The sequence below is a fragment of the Strongylocentrotus purpuratus genome, unplaced genomic scaffold (assembly GCF_000002235.5).
Source record: "Strongylocentrotus purpuratus isolate Spur 01 unplaced genomic scaffold, Spur_5.0 spur5_scaffold_13, whole genome shotgun sequence".
In the NCBI taxonomy this organism is placed as follows: Eukaryota; Metazoa; Echinodermata; class Echinoidea; order Camarodonta; family Strongylocentrotidae; genus Strongylocentrotus; species Strongylocentrotus purpuratus.
The window spans coordinates 23,561,129-23,582,758 of record NW_022145598.1 but is presented as its reverse complement, the minus strand read 5'-3'; the positions used below and the strand labels follow the sequence as shown (position 1 = coordinate 23,582,758).

Below are 21,630 nucleotides of genomic sequence, written 5' to 3'. Positions count from 1 at the left end.
CTATTAAAGGCTACCACTGCTATAGCCCAGAGTTATTTCGAATACCAGTGAAGTTGCTAGGGGGCATGGGGCATGCCCCCCCCCCCACGAATTGCAGGGAGACATTAACAAAATGAAGGTAAGAGAAATAAAAACAAAATGTGTACAAAAACCTGTAAACAAGATATATACAATCCCACACCTGCCTTTCCCTTGAGGGCTATTTATTTTTGGCATTTTACCCACTGCTAAAATATTTGCATGCAATTATTTCATTTGTATCCATTTTAACATGATCCTGCAGGAATGATGACGTAATGAGAATTCAGTTACCACTCTGCTGCTCTGACCCAGTCATGTCACTTGTCTGCCCCTTGGAAGTCACAGAAGAAGGTGCTGTCGAACTGAATCCTGAATATTAAGGTGAATAAACTAGCATAGCCCACTGAACATATTAGTGGTCGGTGTGTGCATCTGTCTCATATTTTGAAACATTTCATGAGTAAAATTGACAATTTTGGAGACAAGGCCCGTTCCTTTCTAGTTTTACACTGCTTTATATAGGCCTACTAGTATAAAAAGATATCAAACCGAGTATATAGACTCAAATAGTTGCAAGCAACTTAACCTAACGTATGCCTTTATGATGTGTGGTATTTGAGGCTATCATGAAATACAATTGTATTAATCATTTTCATTCTTTAGTTTTTCACTTTTTATGAAATATTTGCATGCAACCATTTCATTTGCATCCATTTTATCACAATCATACAGGGACTGTGACGTAATGAGAATTTACTTACCACTCTGCGCTGGGTCAGTTGTCCCACTGAATGGTAATTGGTTTATAGCTTGCCCTCCGCCCGTGGTAGTCGCAGAAGAGGGTGTAGTCGAACTGAATCCTGAACATCATGGTAAATAAACATGATGCAATGGTAAATACAGATGTTTATAATATTATATATATTGGCCAATCCGAAAAACGGACTAAAAGTTATTTTTCACCAACAGTTTTCAAGATTACTTGACTTAGTATTTGCTTTGAATTGTATTTTCGATATATTGTATTATATCCTGCATCAAAAATTTGTTGGCTTTTGATTAGTTGAGAGCTCGTCACATGACCAGAAATATTTGAACTATTTTTAGAAAGCACTATATGAGAGTACTATTTGGGAGTACTATTTGGTAGTTGGAAAAAAATGTGATTTTTTTTTTTTTTAATTATTTTTTTATATATTTTTTTTAATTGAATTGAATTTTTCAAATTTAAATTTAATGAACACAAAATATTTTAAATCTTTTTAGATAAAAATTTATATTTTTTTTTGTTCTAATTTTGTTTAAAGCGTATAGGGACTGAATGGTGATAAGCGCTATATACAAAAATTGTTCAGATTAATGATTGACAGATGATGTCACAAGATGGATGAGATCTGGATTTTTTATTTTTTTTTAATATATGAAAATCTAAGAAATATATTTAGATGTTTGAATAACAAAATATGAGTTGTATGCAGCCCTGGTATTAACTTATTATTGGATTTCACCCGATCTTTAAACTGCGATGTCTCTTTCTAGAAGTTATATTTGAAGCTCATATTTAAAAAAACAGTTTATAACGGCATGAACTTTTTGTGTGAAAAAAGTGGCCTATTAGAGAGGTAAACCCCCGTATGTCTTCATATGTGAGTACCCCCCCCCCCCCCACCGGGTATGGAACACCTCCCATCAAGAGCAAAACATGTTTTGATGATCGCAAATGAACACTTTAAAAGTCACTTCTAGATTAAACAGAATCTATATTTTCATGGTAATTGACATACAAACCTTTTGCGAAACAAAATATTATTTAAATAAAAATGATTACTTGCCTGTACATTTTGGAAGACTTTGGTTCCACATAACGGCATGGGTGCTGTGAGCAATACTAACATCTTCTCTGCGACCGTACATCTGCACGCACTGGATGACGTCAGGTCCTTCTAGTGTGAACTCGTCGGAGCAGTTAAAATATATCTTGCTGCCGTAGCGCAGAGAGCCGGTTTCCTTGTACCTGAATCCATTTTGAGGGGTACCAGGGTCTTCGCAGACACCTAGGCCAACTTAGAAACACAAATTAGAATGACACCGAATAATGTCATATATCGAGATTTTTTAGCAATATAACATGTGCGAAAACTAGACAAACATCATGAATAAGCTCGATAACTTCAATTAGAGAAAATCGAAATTTCATTTAAAGCCATTCAGTGACAAGAAATTAAAAAGTACATTAAGAAATTTGTTTCTATTTAATACTATAGGTTTTTGCAGGCAACGTTGTCCAAAAATGAAGAAATTTATTGGAGATGGGATTATTTCCTTTAAATAATTGTTGTCATGCATTGTTAACATTAGTATTTCAAGGATCATTAATAACTAACTTAACAACGCCTCAAGATCAGCTTTAGCAGTATCTTTAGATTTTTTTGATTTTTTTATTTTTATAGCAAAGACAAATCGCGAGACACATGAAATGCAAAAACACACAACACCCTCCGGGCCCCTAAAATCCCTCCCCAAGAGTGCCCCCCCCCCCCCCCAATAAAAAATATATTAAACAAATCGAGAATCACTCCTGCCTTTACCTTGGTAGATGCCGATAAAATCTGAGCCCCCACATGATTCAAGGCGATCTCCCGTACAAATGTTATCACATTCCCCATCCGAAGCGTTTCCATATTTGACAAGGTTTTCATCTTGTCCTCCGCAGAAACATTCGTACCCGAATTCTACACCTGCGTAGAAGGATCCGTCCCCCTCGCATGCGTTGATGCACATGTCAATCGTGAGATATTCATAGTAACGGGAATCATTGGAAAACACACGATCTCTGCCGGGCCAAAAATGATTGTTATAATCACTGAAACATCCAAGATATCCTGGTTCTGAATTAAAGAAAAAATAAGATGCTAAAAATGGTGATAATAATCACTTCCGACCCACAACATTTAGCTAGTTTTCAAATGTAACCCTCATGTTATAAACAGGCGCGGATCCAGGATTTCTTAGGGGGGGGGGGGCCAACATTTGAAATTATGCGAGCCAAATATTGGTACGTAACGGTGACCAACAGTGACGTAATGCGGGGGAGGGGGGCGAGTTACCCCCTCCCTCCTCCGCGAAACCCGGAAGCTTTGACGTTTCATTAAATTATAAGAGAAAGAAGACGATTCGTTGTACCGTTTTCGAAAATAATCCTCGTCTGAATTTAATAATAATAAAATAATAATAATAACATTTATAGGGCGCTTTATACAGATGTTTCTAAGCGCACAGGTGGTGCTGTCTAACTTAGATTCTCCCCCCTCCCGCGCGAAGCGCGGAAGCTTTTACGTTTCATTTAATCATGAGAGAAAGAAGACTATTCGTTGTACCGTTCTCGACTCTTAATCCTTGTCTAAATTCAGTCCCCCCCCCCCCCCCTCCCGCGCGAAGCGCGGAAGCTTTTACGATTTATTAAATCATTAGAGAAAGAAGACGATTCATTGCAACGTTCTCGACTCTTAATCCTTGTTTAAATTCATTCCCCCCTCCCGAGGAAGCTTTGACGTGTCATTAAACTATTAAAGAAAGAAGACGATTCGTTGTACCGTTCTCAACTCTGAATTCAGGTCCCCCCCCCCCTCCCGCGCGAAGCGCAAAAGCTTTTACGTTTCATTAAATCATTAGAGAAAGAAGACGATTCGTTGTACAGTTCTCGACACTTAATCCTCGTCTGAATTCAGTTTTACCCCTTCCGCGCGAAGCGTGGAAGCTTTTACGATTCATTAATTCATTAGAGAACGAAGACGATTCGTTGTACCGTTCTCGACTCTTAAACCTTGTCTAAATTCAGTCCTCCCCCCCCCCTCCTGCGCCAAGCGCGGAAGCTTTGACGTTTCATTAAACTATTACAGAAAGAAGACGATTCGTTGTACCGTTCTCGACTCTTAATCCTCGTCTGAATTCGGTTCCCCCCCCCCCCCTCCCGCGCGAAGCGCGAAAGCTTTTACATTTCATAAGATTATGAGAGAAAGAAGACGATTCGTTGTACAGTTCTCGACTCTTAATCATTGTCCGAATTCAGGTTCCCCCTCCTGCACGAAGCGTGGAAGCTTTTAATATTCATTAAATCATTAGAGAAAGAAGACGATTCGTTGTACCGTTCTCGAAAATAATCCTCGTCGGAATTTAGTTCCCCCTCCATCCCGCGCGAAGCTTTTACGTTTCATTAAATCATTAAAGATTCGTATTACCGTTCTCGCCTCTGAATCCTCGTCTGAATTCAGGTTCCCCCCTCCTGCGCGAAGCGCGAAAGCTTTTAATATTCATTAAATCATTAGAGAAAGAAGACGATTCGTTGTACCGTTCTCGAAAATAAGCCTCGTCGGAATTTAGTTCCCCCTCCATCCCGCGCGAAGCTTTTACGTTTCATTAAATCATGAAAGATTCGTATTACCAAAAGAAGACGATTCGTTGTACAGTTCTCGCCTCTGAATCCTCGTCTGAATTCAGGTTCCCCCCTCCCGCGCGAAGCGCGGAAGCTTTGACGATTCATAAGATTATGAGAGAAAGAAGACGACTCGCTGTACCGTTCTCGAATCTTATTCCTTGTCTGAATTCAGCCCCCACCCTCCCCTCCTGCGCGAAGCTTTGACGTTTCATTAAATTATTTGAGAAAGAAGACGATGCGTTGTATACAGTTCTCTATACTCTTAATTCTTGTCTGAATTTCAAAGATGTTCTTTGTCTGCTCCTTTTTCTTCTTACGTCCTCTTCCGATTTGGGGGGACCGCCCCCCCCTATCAGTACGCCATATCTCCTCTTTTCCTTTTTTCTTTCCCTTTTCTTACTTCTCTCTTAATTTTTCGATTGGGGGGGGGGGGGGGGGGGGTTGGGGGTTCAACAGCCTGGGAGGCAAGGCCCTTTCGCCCCACCCCCGATCTCCTTCTTCCCCTTCTCTTTTCGTCTTCCTCTTCTTTCTTTCCCTTTCTCTCCTCTTTCACTTTCCCTTCTTTTCCTTTTTTTTTTTTTTTTTTGCGGGGGGGGGGGGCAGGGCCCGCTCGCCCCCCCCCCCTGGATCCGTGCCTGGTTATAAATGTGTTACTGTTAGAGTTATTCCACAACATTTTTTTTCTTCCTATGTAATTATACACTGTATGATGAAGAGTTTATGGTCGAGCGGATAAGTCCCCGGTCTATGAAGCACATGTACGGAGTTCAAATCCCTGTCACGGCACTTAATGTCATTTTCTAACACATCAATCTACGTTATTTTGCCATTTTCCACGTAGATGATGTAAATCCCGGCATTATGGTAGATTGGATATGCTGGGGGTAATCATAACTACAGCGCGTAGAAACACCAGTTGTAATTAGCACTACATAAATGTAACTTGTAGTAGCATTTATTTGTCTCCTTTGATTATTGATGTTTAAATAATAATAATATGTGAGATTTGTAAGGCGCCTAATCCACTAGAAAGCAAATGCTCAAATCGAACTTTTGAAGAAGAGATCATTTGAAAGCGTTGCATAACATACAAACATAAAATAACAAGAAATAATATGCCGAATTAAACAAATACGTTTTGATATTACTATGTAAACACTTCAACTGATCAGCTATTAAGAAGCTCTCGAAGGAGAGTAATCAAAATCGAAGGCCCCCACCCAACCCCACTTAGTATTAAGCTTAGGAAGAACAAGGAATCCGGAGTTTTTGAATGCGAAAAGAATATGAACGAATGTACTGATTTAGCAAAGTAATGTTGTACTGTGGAGCAGAGCAGTGGACACAATGAAATAAAAGCAAAAGAATTTTGAAAAACAATGCGTTCGCTCATGAACGAGAGCATTTCTAAAAATCTAGGATGAAATCAAATCATGGGTAATCCTCTCTGTGGCACTGCGAATAGGTTTTCAAGTATGAATCCTAAGTTACATAACTAATACCGAACTGATTTAGAGACGTATTACATTTGTAGAGACATTGTTTTTAAAGATAAACTTGAGTTCTGGTAAAAATTGAAAAATGAATTCTCACAGCATCAAACGAAACTTACACTGAATGTTCAAGATTATAAATAAATGTCATTTGCCAAACAACTTTGGTGGAAAATGTATACTGGCTGAGAAATGAGCATAGAAAGATAAGGAAATCAAGGTAAGTAGCCCCGTCACCATATATGTAGTCTCATATACATCTTTCTGTGTACAGTGCTTGTTACTTTACCAAGACTGGGCCAATTTATCATGATTTTGATGACTCCAAAACCTTGCAGTACACACCAATATGTACATGCTACATGATCAGCTTTTTCTGATCCATTCCACACCTTCCCTTTTAACATTGCAATCGCATGACCAGAAATCAACCTTATCTTTAAGTTTGAGTATAAAACAACGCCAATGTTACGTCATACATGAGATACATCAATATTGTGGCCAGCAAGGATTAAGGCAGTTAAAGATACCTTTTTTTTTTAACAGAGTATTTTCAAAATACAATACAAATTCACAGTTAGTAAGATATAGTCTCGATGAATTTGATTTTCAGTTAACCAATTATGAACATCCTGTATACAAAGGCCTCGTGATTATGGATAGAGCTGGCTGTATTGCTTTGGTTCGGTTTGAACGAAGTGAGTATTTGAATATCATCTGCACAAATGTGATATTGAAAAGAACGGTGTTGAAGAGTATTTTTGACCAATTAAATAAGTAAGAACAGATGCCCCCCCCCCACAGAGCCCAGTTGACCTCCAAGTGTCAGAGGTACAAACAAAAACTATTTATCAAGACAGATATCCATCCATATGTGAATATTCGTATATTATTCCGCCACTATAAAAGTATTAACCAGTGCCAAGAATAATCATGTGGGAAACAAATATTTTGAAAATCAGCACCTACAACAATACAAGCATGCATGCCCATTAAAGTGTTAACTTGAAATGATAACCAAACATTGCAACATTCATAGTTACCTTTGCAAGAAACAGCTCCGATATGATAATCGAAATCACAGTAAGACCCGATAGACGTACCACATTCCATGTTTGTCTCAGCTGAAAAATGAAAAATGTATTGTTATTATCATTATCATCATCATTATCATTATTATCAATATTAGGTGGTCTGTCATTGACAGATCCCCTCTTAATTTGTCAGAATTTTCTTATTCATATTTCAATTTCCATACATTTCAGGCCATTTCGTTCATCATGGCCGTACGCAACATAGAATCGTCTTTATTTTTCCTTTCATAATATTTCCCATATTTTTCCGAACAATTTGATACCATGTTTATTCCTTTACGACTATCAAAGGGCTCCCCAATCCAACTAAAGATAACCTTTCAAACATGAATACACCTCTACTAATATTCCAGCCTAAGATTTTTCCAAAAAAATATCCATATTGAGCAAAAAAAGAAAATAACCATCCATTTTTCACACCTAAAAAAACACAGATTCACACCAAAGATTAATATTCAGTTTGAGTCACGAAATCATCACCTCGGAACTTATGGTAACTTTGAAACCATTTAAAAAGGTGTTTTAAGACACGTAAGAATTACAAATTTTTAACACCTAAAAACCACGGATGGCCAGCTTATGGCACTGGTTTTTTTTAACTATGACCAAATACCTAAATGGCCCTTTGAGAGCCTGAAACTTTCCAAATGATAAAGAACTAGAAATCAGTATTAACTTTTTCTAGAAGCATGGACCTAGGTTAACCTCCCATAGCTTAACGAAAAATTTTCATCGTTGCTTTATGCGCATGAGGTATCCCTGAACAGCAAATTGTTTACGGAATTTTGAAACAAAATTGACATGCCATTTTGGTCGGAGCTGAAAAAAATATATAGCCACAAACAATATGTTCTTTTTCTATTGATAATTAATGAGCATGAGTGGATCTTAAAGAAACTTAACAGTAATCTGAATCAACTCCCCTATTTTAATGGAAAAGTGCAATTGAAAATGGCGTTTCGGACGTTACATTTTCCGTAAACAATGTAGACCCTCATTTAACCCACTAGAACAACAAATTAATGAGATTGTTTATGGTTTGAGTGAATTTATTAGTTGCTCCAATTGATTATATTAAAAGAAAATATAATTTAATTATAGTAGCGCTTATATTAGAAATATACTCAAAATTTGAAAAAGTCGTCTCATTTTCCGTAAACAGTTTTGTAACGTCCGAAACAATTTTCAAGTTGAAGTAGCAGAAAATATATGAACAGCAGGATATATCTATCATAACATTTTGTTAACATCTCATGGCAGCTACCCACCAAAACAAAGAAATTTGCAATACATTACTACAATACTATTTTATAGTTAAAACCAATTTTCCGTTAACAGTTGTAACGTCCGAAACAAATGTAACGTCCGAAACAAAAAATACCAATAAAATGATAATAATCCATATTTTAAGGTATCTAGAGTGAATAAATCATTATGAAATAAATTATTATAAGTCTTAACACAAGTCAAAACACAAATCAGGTCTTTCAAATCCATTAATTTTTTGTAATCACAAGAATGGTGTTTCGGACGTTACACAATTTTATTGTTAACACAAAGTCGACAAATTTCACCTAATTTTCGATCATATCTGCAAGTTACCATTTCACAATGGACACTCCTGTTAAAACAATATTTTGATGATTTTATTCAGATTTAATTATAAACATGTGTAGAAATATGGTGCCAAAAATCAAATAATCCGTAAATTATCTAACTTTTCTGCAAAATTGACTTATAAAACATAAAATATTGAAGCCACACTTTGTGATGCAAGGCATGGCTGGCTGCTTCAGTATATCCTTAATTGTAATTTATCAGAAAAAATCTCAACAAAAGTGACTCATAACAAATATTCAGACACTTTAACAGCACTTTCTGGTATGCTGTTAGCACGTTGCGGACGTTACATTAAACTGTTAACAGACATTTTCATACTTTAACTAGTTCAAATGAGGGGCAATGATAGATGTGAGAATAGCAAATTTCATTTGTTCAACCTCTCCTTTTGCTATAAACATTGGTGTGTGTTTGCAAATCATGAGGTTTTCATTTTTATAGAGGTTGTTCCAAATGATGTCATATAACCAAAGATTGTATGGTCAATTTACACTATCTGGTAGGTTACAAAAATCAAAATCACCCACTTAAGCAATACCCAGTGTGCATGGTCATGACATGGATATGATACAGGTATATGAAGTTGATAAAATCAAGCAAATTAAAATGTTTTTCTAAAAAATTTATGAGAAATATGTATTTTCATCTGAAAATACATTTTAAAAAGGGCACTCAGTACATGTAACTAATCTATGTAGAAAGGATTAATACTGCCATTATCCTAAACTGGAATTGGCATTTACACTTAATAATGATAACAATTTATCAAGCAATAATGAAATTGGCTTGCACACTACATGACACACCCATTGGTTGCATACATGTACAATTGATGAGCACAAAGGCTTCCATTATAAAACAAAAATCAGTAATCAGTATCCGATACCTATTATAGAAACTTGTACAACATAATGTTGACATAGCTGTAGATCTGCCAAATTTCCAAATGACAAGAAAATGGATTACCAATTTATGGGGGTAATTAAAGCATGAACATAAAAATAAGGTGTAGCCTCTTCAAAATTAATTAATTCATAATTTTATCCTTTCATAGGATGAACTACCCTCAAATGTACTAGCCTTATGTACAAATACTTTTCAAATGCTTGACCCTCAAAACAAAATGTACATGTTAATGATCATTTCATGATCCTAAAGATACAGTAACTTCCTCAAATTTATGCAAGAATATCGGGATGTACAATGAATTAGGATTCCCATATTTCTTTTTACTTAAATGGCTGGGGATACTTTTATATACTTTTATTTGTTAAAAGTATTTTTGTAATGTTTTGCTTACACTGTACATACTGTACATGTATGTGATAGTGATATTATTGAATGACACACTACATGAATCTAGTTTTAGGCAAAGTACACAGCAAGCCGATTAAACATCTATGTTGTAAAGTTTGAAGAAATTGATGATCTGATTGAAATGTTCACATCTTGTAACATCCGAAACAAACTATAGCATATATTTTACACTGTTGTTCATAACCTGCAAAAGAGAGTATGTTTGTAACTGAATTTTCTAGGAGTTGTGATGACTACAATTGCTATTAGCTCCATATTTCACTTTGTTAGATCACATAAGCATTTTTAACTACACGTTCCTGAAATGAACAGTATACCTTACATAAATTGAGAAGTTGATGAAGACAAACTAGGTGTATGAGCAAAACTAATTAAAACTGCACAAGTTTTTCAATAAATGTTAAAGAAATATTTTTCTGCAAACAATTAATGTAACTTAGGTCAATAATACCTAAAGAAAAGCAATTAACTTGAATAAAGTTATGATGTTAACAGTGTGTAACGTCCGAAATACCAGTGGTGTGACATATGAAAATTATTAGCAATGCACTGGTTCCCCAATTTTTTTGTATGTATTTAACTTATATCATCAGTTGTTATAATAAAATAAGTTTGACCTAAGAAAAAAGCATTTTACCTAATGAAATAAAACAAAATTATTGTCAAAACCCTAATTTTGAGCTATTTTTCACTTTCAAGGGACACAAAATCTGTATTTTTCAAGATAGAAACTCAAAAATTTGCATGAATAATCTCTGAAACATATTCTTAAAGACCAACATATTTGTTGGTTAAGTTAATAGCAAATGAGTTTTATATCACAGTTATTAGATATGCTATAGTTTACAATGAAATTGTAAAAACTCAAAGTATTCATATCTAGTGAATAAATAAGGAGATAGATTAAGGTCCAAAGTTTGCATTTCTCAAAAATATGAATAGTCCTGATCCTAAAAATACATGTTTGAAGTGAGTAAACATGATTTCATTTCAGACCCTATTGTGGACACATTTGGTATATGTTAAAAAAACCAGTGCCTTATATTAATAATCCGTTTGAGTCACGAGATCATCACCGCGGAACTTATGACAACTTTGACTACCATTTAAAAGGGTTTTTTAAGACACGTAAGAATTACAAATTGTTCACACCTAAAAACCACGGATGCCCAGCTTCAGAATTACTAATTTAATACAACCAGAGATTCACGAACAGAACAATAAGACGATTAGCCGTTGAAATGCCTGGATTACATTTGCCCCGGGCGCCGTACGATGAATTAGTCTACGATTTTTCGTAGACATCGTAGGAGGCTACGGGCTACGATGTTTGTGTTTACATTATCTACGAGCATCGTTCCATTTATTGGTTTGGCCCTCATGTTCATATGACGTATTATGTAATAATTGTTTACCGATGTTATTTATTATGCATATTTGTTTTGGTTATATACTGTACCAGTGGAAGCCAATTGTCTGGTTTTTTTAAATATGGACCAATAAAATAATCTGAATAGGTCATTCAGACGCTATATTCATACATGTATCTCTAAAACGGGACGGTGAATCAACTTGAAATAGGTCTTTTTAAAGTTCTTAATACAAGTACCCATAATAAGCCCATGGATATAAATTACGTCACGGCAACGTTGCGTAAAAAGGTCATTCCGAGGCTATGTCTATATCTCTAAAACGGCTTGTTAATCAAGTTGAAATTTTGTCCATTTGAAGTACTAAACAGCCTTAATCAATCCTATAAATAGCGTCAATAGCGCGTCAAAATTTTGTTCCGCCGTTATGTCTCCGAAACGGCACTGTCAATATAGTCGAAAATTAGCCCGTTCATAATACGTAAAGGCTCTAATCCACGCTGAGAATATGAATGATGTCACATGAAAAGTCGCCTCAGCAGTGCGTCAAAACATTGTTTCGCCGTTATGTTTATATCTCTGAAACGGCACTGTCAACCAAGTCGAAGCTTAGTCCAATTAAAGTACTTAAAAGCCCCAATCAACCCTACAAATACGAAGGACGTCACGTCTACTGTGCGTCAAAACGTTGTTCAGACGGTTTAGATCTATCTTTCTAATACGGCACTGTCAATCAAAGTGAAACTTATTTTAGAAATTCATTATAAGTCAAAATCAGCTCTAATGACGTCAATGTTGCATCAGTATTGCATCAGTTCAACAATTGGTCTATGTATATCTATGCAGTCAGGCGGAAATTTGAGCTTGATTAGTAAGTTATCAGTTATCATATACAGATCATCTATCGAATACCTAAAAGGGGCCACATGCCACTTTGGTAACAATAGCAGACCACCTCATTCGTCTTCATGTGACGAATTCATCTCGTTATTATTACTGTTGCTATCATTATCATCATTGTTGTTGTTGTGTGAACTATTTCTCTTCAGTCGGTACTGTACAGGTTTAATATTACACTTACCAACTGAACAGTCTGTAAAATATGTTGATGTATTATTAGTGACTGACTTCGGCCACTCATCACCATCGTCGTTGAAAGCCGCTGTCTTTAGATGTAGAGAAGTTCCTGGGAAGTTTAGCTGATCACAAACTATGCTTGCTAGTTCGAAGTTCCAATCTTTATCACAAACGGGCGCCCATCCGATGTCATGGCGGAAAACCTCAACGATGCCGGCATTGGGTCGATCTTTGGTGATCAATCTGTAGTCTGCAAAAGTTATTAAGATGATGCTTATTGTAGAGTAGGTTGTGTATTCGTTCGTTTGTATAATAATAATAATATTGATCATAATGATTATGATATTTTAAATAATAGTAACAATAATATTAATTATTATAATAATAATAGCTTCATTTATATTGCGCACGTATCCATCTAAGGGGATGCTCAAGGCGCCAACAAACTAGTTCTAACCATCTGTAAACGTAGCAGCGGGAGCACCGTGGTATATTGGTGAAGGCTCTTAAATCTCATACCAGAGATACCAGGTTCGAACATTGCTCGGGGCTTGCATCCTTAGACATTATGTTTTGCCCACAGTACCTCCGGACCCATCTAAGTGTATTAAATGAGTACCTGACAATCAATGCTAGGGTATTAATAATTACAGTTTTCCTTGTAACGACAAAAATAATAATGATAATAATGATGATAATAGTAATGAAAGTAAAATAATGATTATAATAATAATATTAATAATGATCATAGTAATAATGATTATGTTATGGTATAACAGATTTTAAAACGCCAAATCAACTTAAAATGAAGTGCTCTAGGTGCACTAGTGCAAAAGATGAAAAGATATATCGACTATGGCGGTGATCCCGGGGAGACCGCGGGACACATGTCCCCCTCCCCCCCCCCCCCCGGCCAGGAACTTTAAACAAAAGTGCATTTACAAAATTTAGTCTTATGATGAGTAAGGGCTGAAACATATTTTTAGATTCTGAAGCGATAATGCAACGTTTACACTATTTAAAAGATACCGGGAAATCTTCTCGCTCGGGCACTATGCTCCATCGCATGACAATCATAACTGTAACATTATGTAATGTCTTTTAGGTATATATCGGAGGTATGACACATGTATTGTGTCCCCCCCCCCCCCCCCCCCCCACGGCCATAACAAGAAATCACCGCCCCTGAAGTTCAACAGAATGACATTTCGGTAACTTATATGCCTAGCTACATGTAGGCCTTTTTCGCCTCAAGTAAATGACAGATGAAACACAACTTCTTAACAGCTAATGAACAGTGAATGTCATGGATATCTTACTTCAGCACGCTTATAGGAGTAAGGCAAATAAGACCCTCTCGCTCCCCTTGAAAATAAAATAAAACTAAACATATTGTCTTCAATACAAAGCATTGAAAATTTACACACAAAAAGAAATAGCTTACAATGGGCCTATGCATTCCCATACTTCCTCATATCTGCATCCAATGCTATACCAACCAATAGTCCTTTATGATTTGCTATAAATGCTACAAATTAATAATTCAATCTGCGAACATATTTCGTCCAAACTTACCTGAAATAGTATAGATCGCCAGACAGGGACTGACTAAGACAATTAACAGTAAAGACACGGTTGAATATAGGTTTTCGGCCATATTCCGACGTATATATGACGGAGTTGAATTCATATTAGCACTATTAGTTTCTGTTTGCAACCGATCTTCGTGAGAGTAGAGCCTGCTTTGGGAGAGGAAGTCCTTGAAACACAATGAACACGCAATGCTGTACGTCATATACAGTGCGTCCCAGAAAAAACGAAACCGAGAATTATAGATGTTTTATCATAACTTAGTCACATTTATAATTACTAAATGACACATATTTGGAAAGCTTGGATCCTCCTCTTTCATTTGATGCAACTCATATGATGCATATTTCACGCATGAGTGATTAACATGAATTTGAAGAGAGGAAACCAAAAAGTCATTTGGCGGACGGTATCTGAATTTCAACGAGAAAATCACATTTCTGGAAAGTTGAGGTTCTGCCCTTTCATATGACACCACAATCAGGAATATTGAGCAAGGACTGACAAAGTTCTGCTTGTGCAAATTAGTGCTTGCATTCCCATAATTTTATCAAACAAATTCGGGGGGGGGGGGGGGGGGGGGGGTAAGAGGTCACTTTTTTTTCTTTTCTTTTTGTCTCGAAATTTGAAAATTTGACATTTTGCTCCGTGGGGGGGGGGGGGTAAGGTCACCTTTTTAGGTCAGCCATTGGCCTATTTTTTGTATTATTATTATTTATTTATTTTTTATTAAAAATTAAAACAAATAAAAAAAAATTAAAAAAAGCAAAGGGGGGTTCAACCCCCAATCACCCCCCCCCCCCCTGCGTACGCGCCTGAATGGGTCTCCATTGAATTAAAGTGCGACCCATTCCAGGCCAGCTGTTTAAAATGCTTCACCCGAAGCGCCGATTATCCTCCTTACAAAGACATTAATCTAGTATATAACAACGATTGGAAATGATTAGTTTTCAACCATGCCGTCAGGGGCTTCCTGTGATTTTCTGGACCCATTTAGAATTGGCCTCATAATATGTCCTTATCATCGATTTTGAAAGAACCTACCAATAACTCAGAAAATTGTTATCACGAGCGCCATCTATTGTTTAAAATATAACATTCAAATGCAAAACAAAACTATTTCCTTAAATCCCCCCCCCCCCTTTCTCTCTCTCTCTCTCTGTCTCTCACGTCACACTTTTCTTCTTTCCCTCAAGCTTCAACATACTTTACTACTTTCTCTTCACTTTTGATACCGGTGCTCCTGCGTAAAGGTGCCCCTTCTGATGATCGAACGCCCCTACTGCAATAGAATAAGTGCTCACCTCTTTTAATTTAATGTGCCTTTGCTTTTATACCCTATTCATGACAAACATAATTTGCATTTATATATTTCCAGTATCAAATTTTCATAGTACGCTTTAAAAATATATATATCCTATTTTCTCTCTCTTTTCTCTCTCTCTCTCTCTCTCTTTCTCTTGTTTGTTCCATTGTTCATTAAATAATTTCAGGCAAATACATCCATTAAACAGCGTTCAAAAATGTGCTTGTACACCCAAAATCAATACATCATCGCCTAGTTTGAAGGGGGAAAACGAACTTCATTCAAATTGATGTGTAATGGCTTGTGAGCGGATTTTGCTCAAGTTCTACTATCTAATCATTTAAGCAATGTATTCATTTTTAGGGACTGAAGTGTTGCTTTTTAGATTCATACTTATACATTTATCTCTTTCTTTAGATATATATACTAAGGTAGTTACTTTTTTCCTCTTACTATTTACTTATTTTCTTTCTTTCTTTCATATTCTAAGCTTTTAAAAAAGTCTTTCGTATAGTCTTTGCATTGTCAGTGTCGTGGACATTTCGAACATTCAGTTCTCTCGGCCAGAAGTTATTGAATGTTCAACACCCTTTGAATTGTAAAAGCCACACATTTTGATTGAAGTTTTGAATGCAAGGTATCCAGTTAGAACAATGTTTTTAGTTAGCATACTATTCCGAACGCACACCGTTTCTGGTGAGAATCAAGGACTCATATGTATGTTACTTAATATCCAAAAACATACCCTTTTAGGAATGTAAGGACAGGCGTGAAATTTTCTGTACAACCGAGGACCTATCCCTATCCCGTATGGCATAAAATTAAAAACATTTTGCATTGGTTAAGATACTGAGGACGTTGGGTCTGCTTTATGTCCTCTAAGTGAATGTACAGTTCTCATGTGTGTCCTCGGTTTGGTCCCCTAGACCTTTTTCCTTCATTTTTGTTTTAATGGATTCCTAGACAAGGTCACACAAACACACAAACACACACACCACACACACACACACGCACAAACGCGCACACACACCACACAGACACACACGCCCACACACAACATTAGTATGCGAGTTACTCATGAGCTTTATGACTCGTGTTCCATTTCCCTGTTTAGTCCTTAACTTTGATAATGGGATTGCCAATGAAACAATTTTCAGTCAATTTCAAATAATACCTTTTTAGAGTGCCATTATCTCCTCTTAATAATTCAACATCTTTTGTATTAATTTTTCCATACCGATGTTCATCAATGTGAATTATGCAAATGTCTATATCATTGTTTTCCCATTCTAACAGAATTCCGTCAGTCATCAAAGGTTTCTGCACATTCTCCTGTTTTTTGTTTTTGTTTACACATGTTCAGTCTTTATACAGAAATTGAGTGAAATTAAGGCGAGGCGTCAAAAATATCGATACCACCAGGCTGCCGCCTCACGTATTGGCGCATCGAGGCTGCAATTACGGCCGAAGCCTGGCTGGGGCAATTATTTTTCACTTATTAGCCCAGCCGGCTTGCGCCAGGCTGGGATCTGAGGCTCGGTTTCTATTCGAAAGGCGGCAGCCGGCGCATGCTTTTGTTCGGAGACCATTATGATGACATCATGAGTTAATTGAGGGTCCTACCGCCAGCGGTAGCCGGCTGAGCTAATTTAAAAAATGCAGCCGGGACGCACAAGTGCAGTTAGCTGCCGCTGGCTGGTATATTTATTTTTGACGCCTCGCCTAAAGAGATTCAACTTTCAACCAATTCTCAGAGGAGCCAAATTTTAACTTACGCTCTAATCTATATAGTGCACAATCCGTCGACTGTTTTTAAAAACACGGGCTAACCTCGGACCAGCTACAAAAACGGTCAGTTTTTGGCAGGTTTAGTGTTAGGTTTAGGGTAAGGGTTAGGTTTAGGGTAAGGATTTGGTTTAGTGTTAGGGTAAGGGTTAAGGTTAGAGTTAGGTTTAGGGTTAAATGACAAAAAATAGCGTTTTTGCAGCTGGGCCGAGTTGTCTTTGGTCCGAGTTAGCCCAGATCCTAAGAAAACCTATTTTTGTAAATTATGAATATTTTTATCGTAGTTTCTGCTCTTTCTGCTTTAAGTTTAGTTTGGTACGTCAAGACATAAGGTTATTTTGTAGTGTGATAGAATTTGGTTTTAAATAGATTAGCGGATTATTTGATTTCATTATCGTGCTTTTATATATTTAAATAAAAATCATGTAATTTCTACTTAGTTTCTACTCCAGATTGTGTTCGCTAAATATTTGTATCATGTCTTCATGAGTATTTTAACAATTCCGACTATTATGTTTGATTAATTTACTTTGATGTTTTTAGTGTAAGCTTTTAATATTTAGGACCAGGATGTAAATCAGTCCTCTCTGATCTTGTTATCATGATGGAACGTGTTCCAATAAATAAATAAATTAAATAATCAATTAACGACAACCTAATACTATCCACTTCTCAGTGCCTATAATTCAACAAAAGTTCTTGTAGTGACAAGGAAAATAAGTTCTTAAAAACAGGACGAAATCGTTGGAGATAAAAATGGACTGATATTTGAAGTTTGCTGCTGTTTTGTTGTAATTATTTTTCTATCAAAAAATGCCAAGATACAAACAATAATTACACGACATTTAAGAATACGTGAAGGCAGCAACATGCTACAAAATACTTTGAAATAGGGCCTACAACTTTAATGATCATACATAAACGGAAATGTGTTTCAAAGGCGCAAGGCGCGGGGCAGTCATAATCATAGCTATCAACATCTTTGTCATCTTCATGATCATTTCACCATCATCATTATCACCATTCCCACCACCGCCACCGCCATCACCATCACCATACATCTTCATCATCCAGTGCTGGAGGTGCCAGTAGACAGAGGGGTGGGTGGGCACAGTGCCCCCACCTTTTCAAGTATCTCTACAGTGTCCCTTTTTACATAGGAATGGTGCCCCCTTTTACTTAACATAAGTGCCCTTTATTATATCTGAAAGGTGCCCGTTCTTCATTATTATAAGTGCCCCTTACCATCTCTGATAAGTGCCCCCGTCACCTACGTAATTCGTCCTTGTTTTCACGAAGTGACGGTAGTGAGGAAAATCGTAATGCAAAGTGAATGCAATTTTTTTTCACTACCGTCACTTCGTGAAAACAGCGACGAATTGTCCTTTTTCACGTCTGAGAGATGCCCATTTTTCTTTAACAACTGCCCTTTGCTTTTGTAAAAGGTGTCTCTACTCCCTCTGCCCCTTTTCATCTTTGATGAGTGCCCCTTCTCACCTCTGATACATGCTCTCTTTTACTTTGACACATGCCCTCTTTTTCATTCTAATAAGTGCCATTTTTTTAATAAGAGTCACTTCCCTTTCTCAGGAATGCCCCTTCCCCTGCCATATTATAAATGTGCTCCTAATTTAAAGCGGCTAAGAGATTTTGTTTTGTAAGGACACCCATAGGTCGCACGCTATGCCCGCTAGCATTTAAAGTTGATATAAATATGTTTCTTATTAAGGATCTTTTCAGTCTTTTATGATATTATTGTGTTTAAAACCCCATCAGGATTTTTTTTTCTTTATCTTTATTAGATGTAATTGTTTGGTATTTCGACCTCATAGATCTTAAAATGTTTGCTCTCTCGCTTTGCTTCTCGCATATAAAGTATGATACTTAGGCAGTATCGTGGACAATGTAAAGATAGAAATAAATATTGCGATTATCCCTAATAATGTAATCACAATGTAGGGGTATGTACCGATGTCTAAAATTGTTTATTTTCACTTTGAGGTTTCCCTTTGTAGGTCCCCCTTTTTTCCACAAAGTGCCCTTTTTTGGTGCCCCCAACCCACTTTGAAAGGTGCATCATCTCCCATGTCATCATCATTCTTACCATGACCACCTGCACCACCACCACCACATCATCATCTTGATCATCATCACCACATCACCATCATCATCATCCTCATGAGCCGCAACATGTATATTCTACCCTCGAAACATATAGGCTTTAATGGTTAATATGTCGGGGAATTTAGAATAATAATAATAACGATGATGATCAAAAAAATAGTAATATTGATAATATTAATAATAATGATAATAATAATGATAATGAGGATGATAATAACAATTATTATTATGCTAAAAATAATGACAATAATAGAAATAATAATCAACCGTTCTTGAAAGGGGTGTTTTCACATTACAACGTCCCTAAACGCTTTTAAAGAAGTTTGAATATAATTACTCTGGCTTTAGCTCTAAATGAAATCTTTACACGAAACTTGGCACCCCAACAAACTTTTTTTTTTTTTTTTTTAATTTGATTTAATGGTTTATCAAAAATACTAAAATTAGCAGCCCAAGAGCTGAATTACATTCAGTTTACAATAAAAGCACACGAAAAACATATATTAAAAACAATAATAACATTAACGCTTACGAGAATACATACAAAGATTAAAATAAACTAGACTTTAATTCGTCACTTTGACGAATTAGGTGATACGTAATTAATGCTCATGTGTAACATAATGAAGAACGCATTTTCACGATTTCATCTTTCGTTATAAAATACTACTCCCATTATGGTCTATATCCATGAGTCAAGTTTCAACTGTGTAAGGCAGAGGGAGACAGAGCAATAGAATAAGAGGGAGGCAAGGCAAGAGAGAGAGAGGGTGAAAGAGTAGAGAGAGAGAGGGGAGAGGGTGAAAGAGTAGAGAGAGAGAGATATAGATAGATGCAGAGACAGACCAAAAAAGGGAGAGGGGCAGAACATGAAACCAAGTAACACATCAATCCAAATCTTTAAATTGTTTTCCACCTCATTCCATATTCTGGACCCTTCAGAACATTCAAAGTAGATAAGACGATAGGTTTCTACCTCTTTTCTACAAAAGGAACATACATTTGACTGTGTTAATCCAAAAAGATACAGTTTATCATTACAAAATATGATTTTATGTAAGAGTTTAAACTAAAATTCCCTGGTGACCATGATTAAGAGTGGTATAGCGCCCCCTTCACGTATTTGATAGAGATTTGTAGAATCCGGATGTCAGAAAAAGTCGCCAAACACGCAAACTAAGAAAATTCTGACATGTCGCCTTTAATTTAAATTTTCACTATGATAATGTCATCAAAATGATAAATGATGTACGTCATTCTTATAGATATTTTGCTTAGCTACGCCGTATCAAAATTTTGGAGATTATAAAGCACAAATAAGCCAGATAGTGCTCAAAGATCAATGTCATGTAGATTCATGATGTGAACGAATTTCACCTTCCATAGACATAACACGCAAATTGAGAATATTCTGACATGTGGCCTTTAATTGAATTTTGTACTATAATGACGTCAATAAAATAAAAAGCAGTGTGTATTGATCTTGTAGGCAATTTCCTACGCTACAAGATACCACAATTTGGAAGAAAATCAGTCAATATTATGAGAAATACACTAAATTTTCAATAAATATAATGACGTCATAATATGCAATTTTGTATTTTGACTTCCAAGGCCATTATGATGACGTCAAGATGTATTTAATGGCCAAATGAGCTATGAAATCATATCTCCGACTCATACTCTATCAAAATATGAAAAAAACTTGGCAGTCCTTATTAATCCCAATGGACTTTTTATAGGCATGTTTTTGCCCATATATACTATGTAATACATGAGCTCGCGCACAAGGATATTTATCTTGAACGGACGCTCATTCCGTTATTTATAGTGATAAAGAGATGAACATGGTATCAAAATGCTTGGAAAAATGTGCCAAACATGATGACAGAGAAAATTTGGCGATTACATGTTGCAAAATGCCAGAACGTGCAAAAAATGCGCGCGAATGCGCGTTTGAGTTATTTTTTTGTCAAATGCTCTATATGGCTTGAAACGTGTGTAAAAAAAATTAGGAATGATTTGGAGCATTTTAAATTTTTGCGCGCACGAACGCGTACGCGCGGATTTGCGCACGTTTTTTAATCTGAAATTGACCGGAAGGATATTGATCTTATTCATGATAAATATGAATGAGAAATACTTTTCCGTTATGAAGATATGATCATAAGTTGATTTTCACAAAATGGCGCCTGGATGACGTCACGATGAGTTTGAGTTTTTGAAAAGTCACGCAGTTCTAAGTTAGGCTAAGATCTATCATCATGGCAAGTTTCATGATAATGGCTTAAGCCATTCTTGAGATATCCTGCGAACAAAATTGAGGAAGAATAATAATAATTTCTTCTATACAGACACAAAATAAATACTAGACTTTAATTCGTCACTTAGACGAATT

General features: G+C 36.3%; 1 protein-coding gene across 1 annotated transcript; it reads right to left on the bottom strand.

Moving 5' to 3' along the window:
• Positions 1-796: 796 nt before the first annotated feature.
• On the bottom strand, positions 797-14,083 carry LOC105436667 (kremen protein 2-like). The gene is made up of 6 exons (XM_030983638.1): positions 14,003-14,083; positions 12,432-12,677; positions 6,993-7,073; positions 2,610-2,909; positions 1,850-2,084; positions 797-881 (listed from the first exon to the last, which is right to left on the bottom strand). The coding sequence occupies exons 3-6, from the start codon at positions 7,060-7,062 to the stop codon at positions 797-799; spliced, it is 690 nt and encodes a 229-aa protein (XP_030839498.1). The 5' UTR covers positions 7,063-7,073; positions 12,432-12,677; positions 14,003-14,083.
• Positions 14,084-21,630: the final 7,547 nt, after the last annotated feature.

Excerpts from the sequence above, each read along its gene's own strand:
- LOC105436667 (XM_030983638.1), bottom strand. The coding sequence starts at position 7,062 with ATGGAATGTGGTACGTCTATCGGGTCTTACTGTGATTTCGATTATCAT. Across the intron at positions 2,910-6,992 it reads CGGAGCTGTTTCTTGCAAAG|AACCAGGATATCTTGGATGT; the intron begins GTAACTATGAAT and ends TCTTTAATTCAG. Across the intron at positions 2,085-2,609 it reads TTTTATCGGCATCTACCAAG|TTGGCCTAGGTGTCTGCGAA; the intron begins GTAAAGGCAGGA and ends TGTGTTTCTAAG.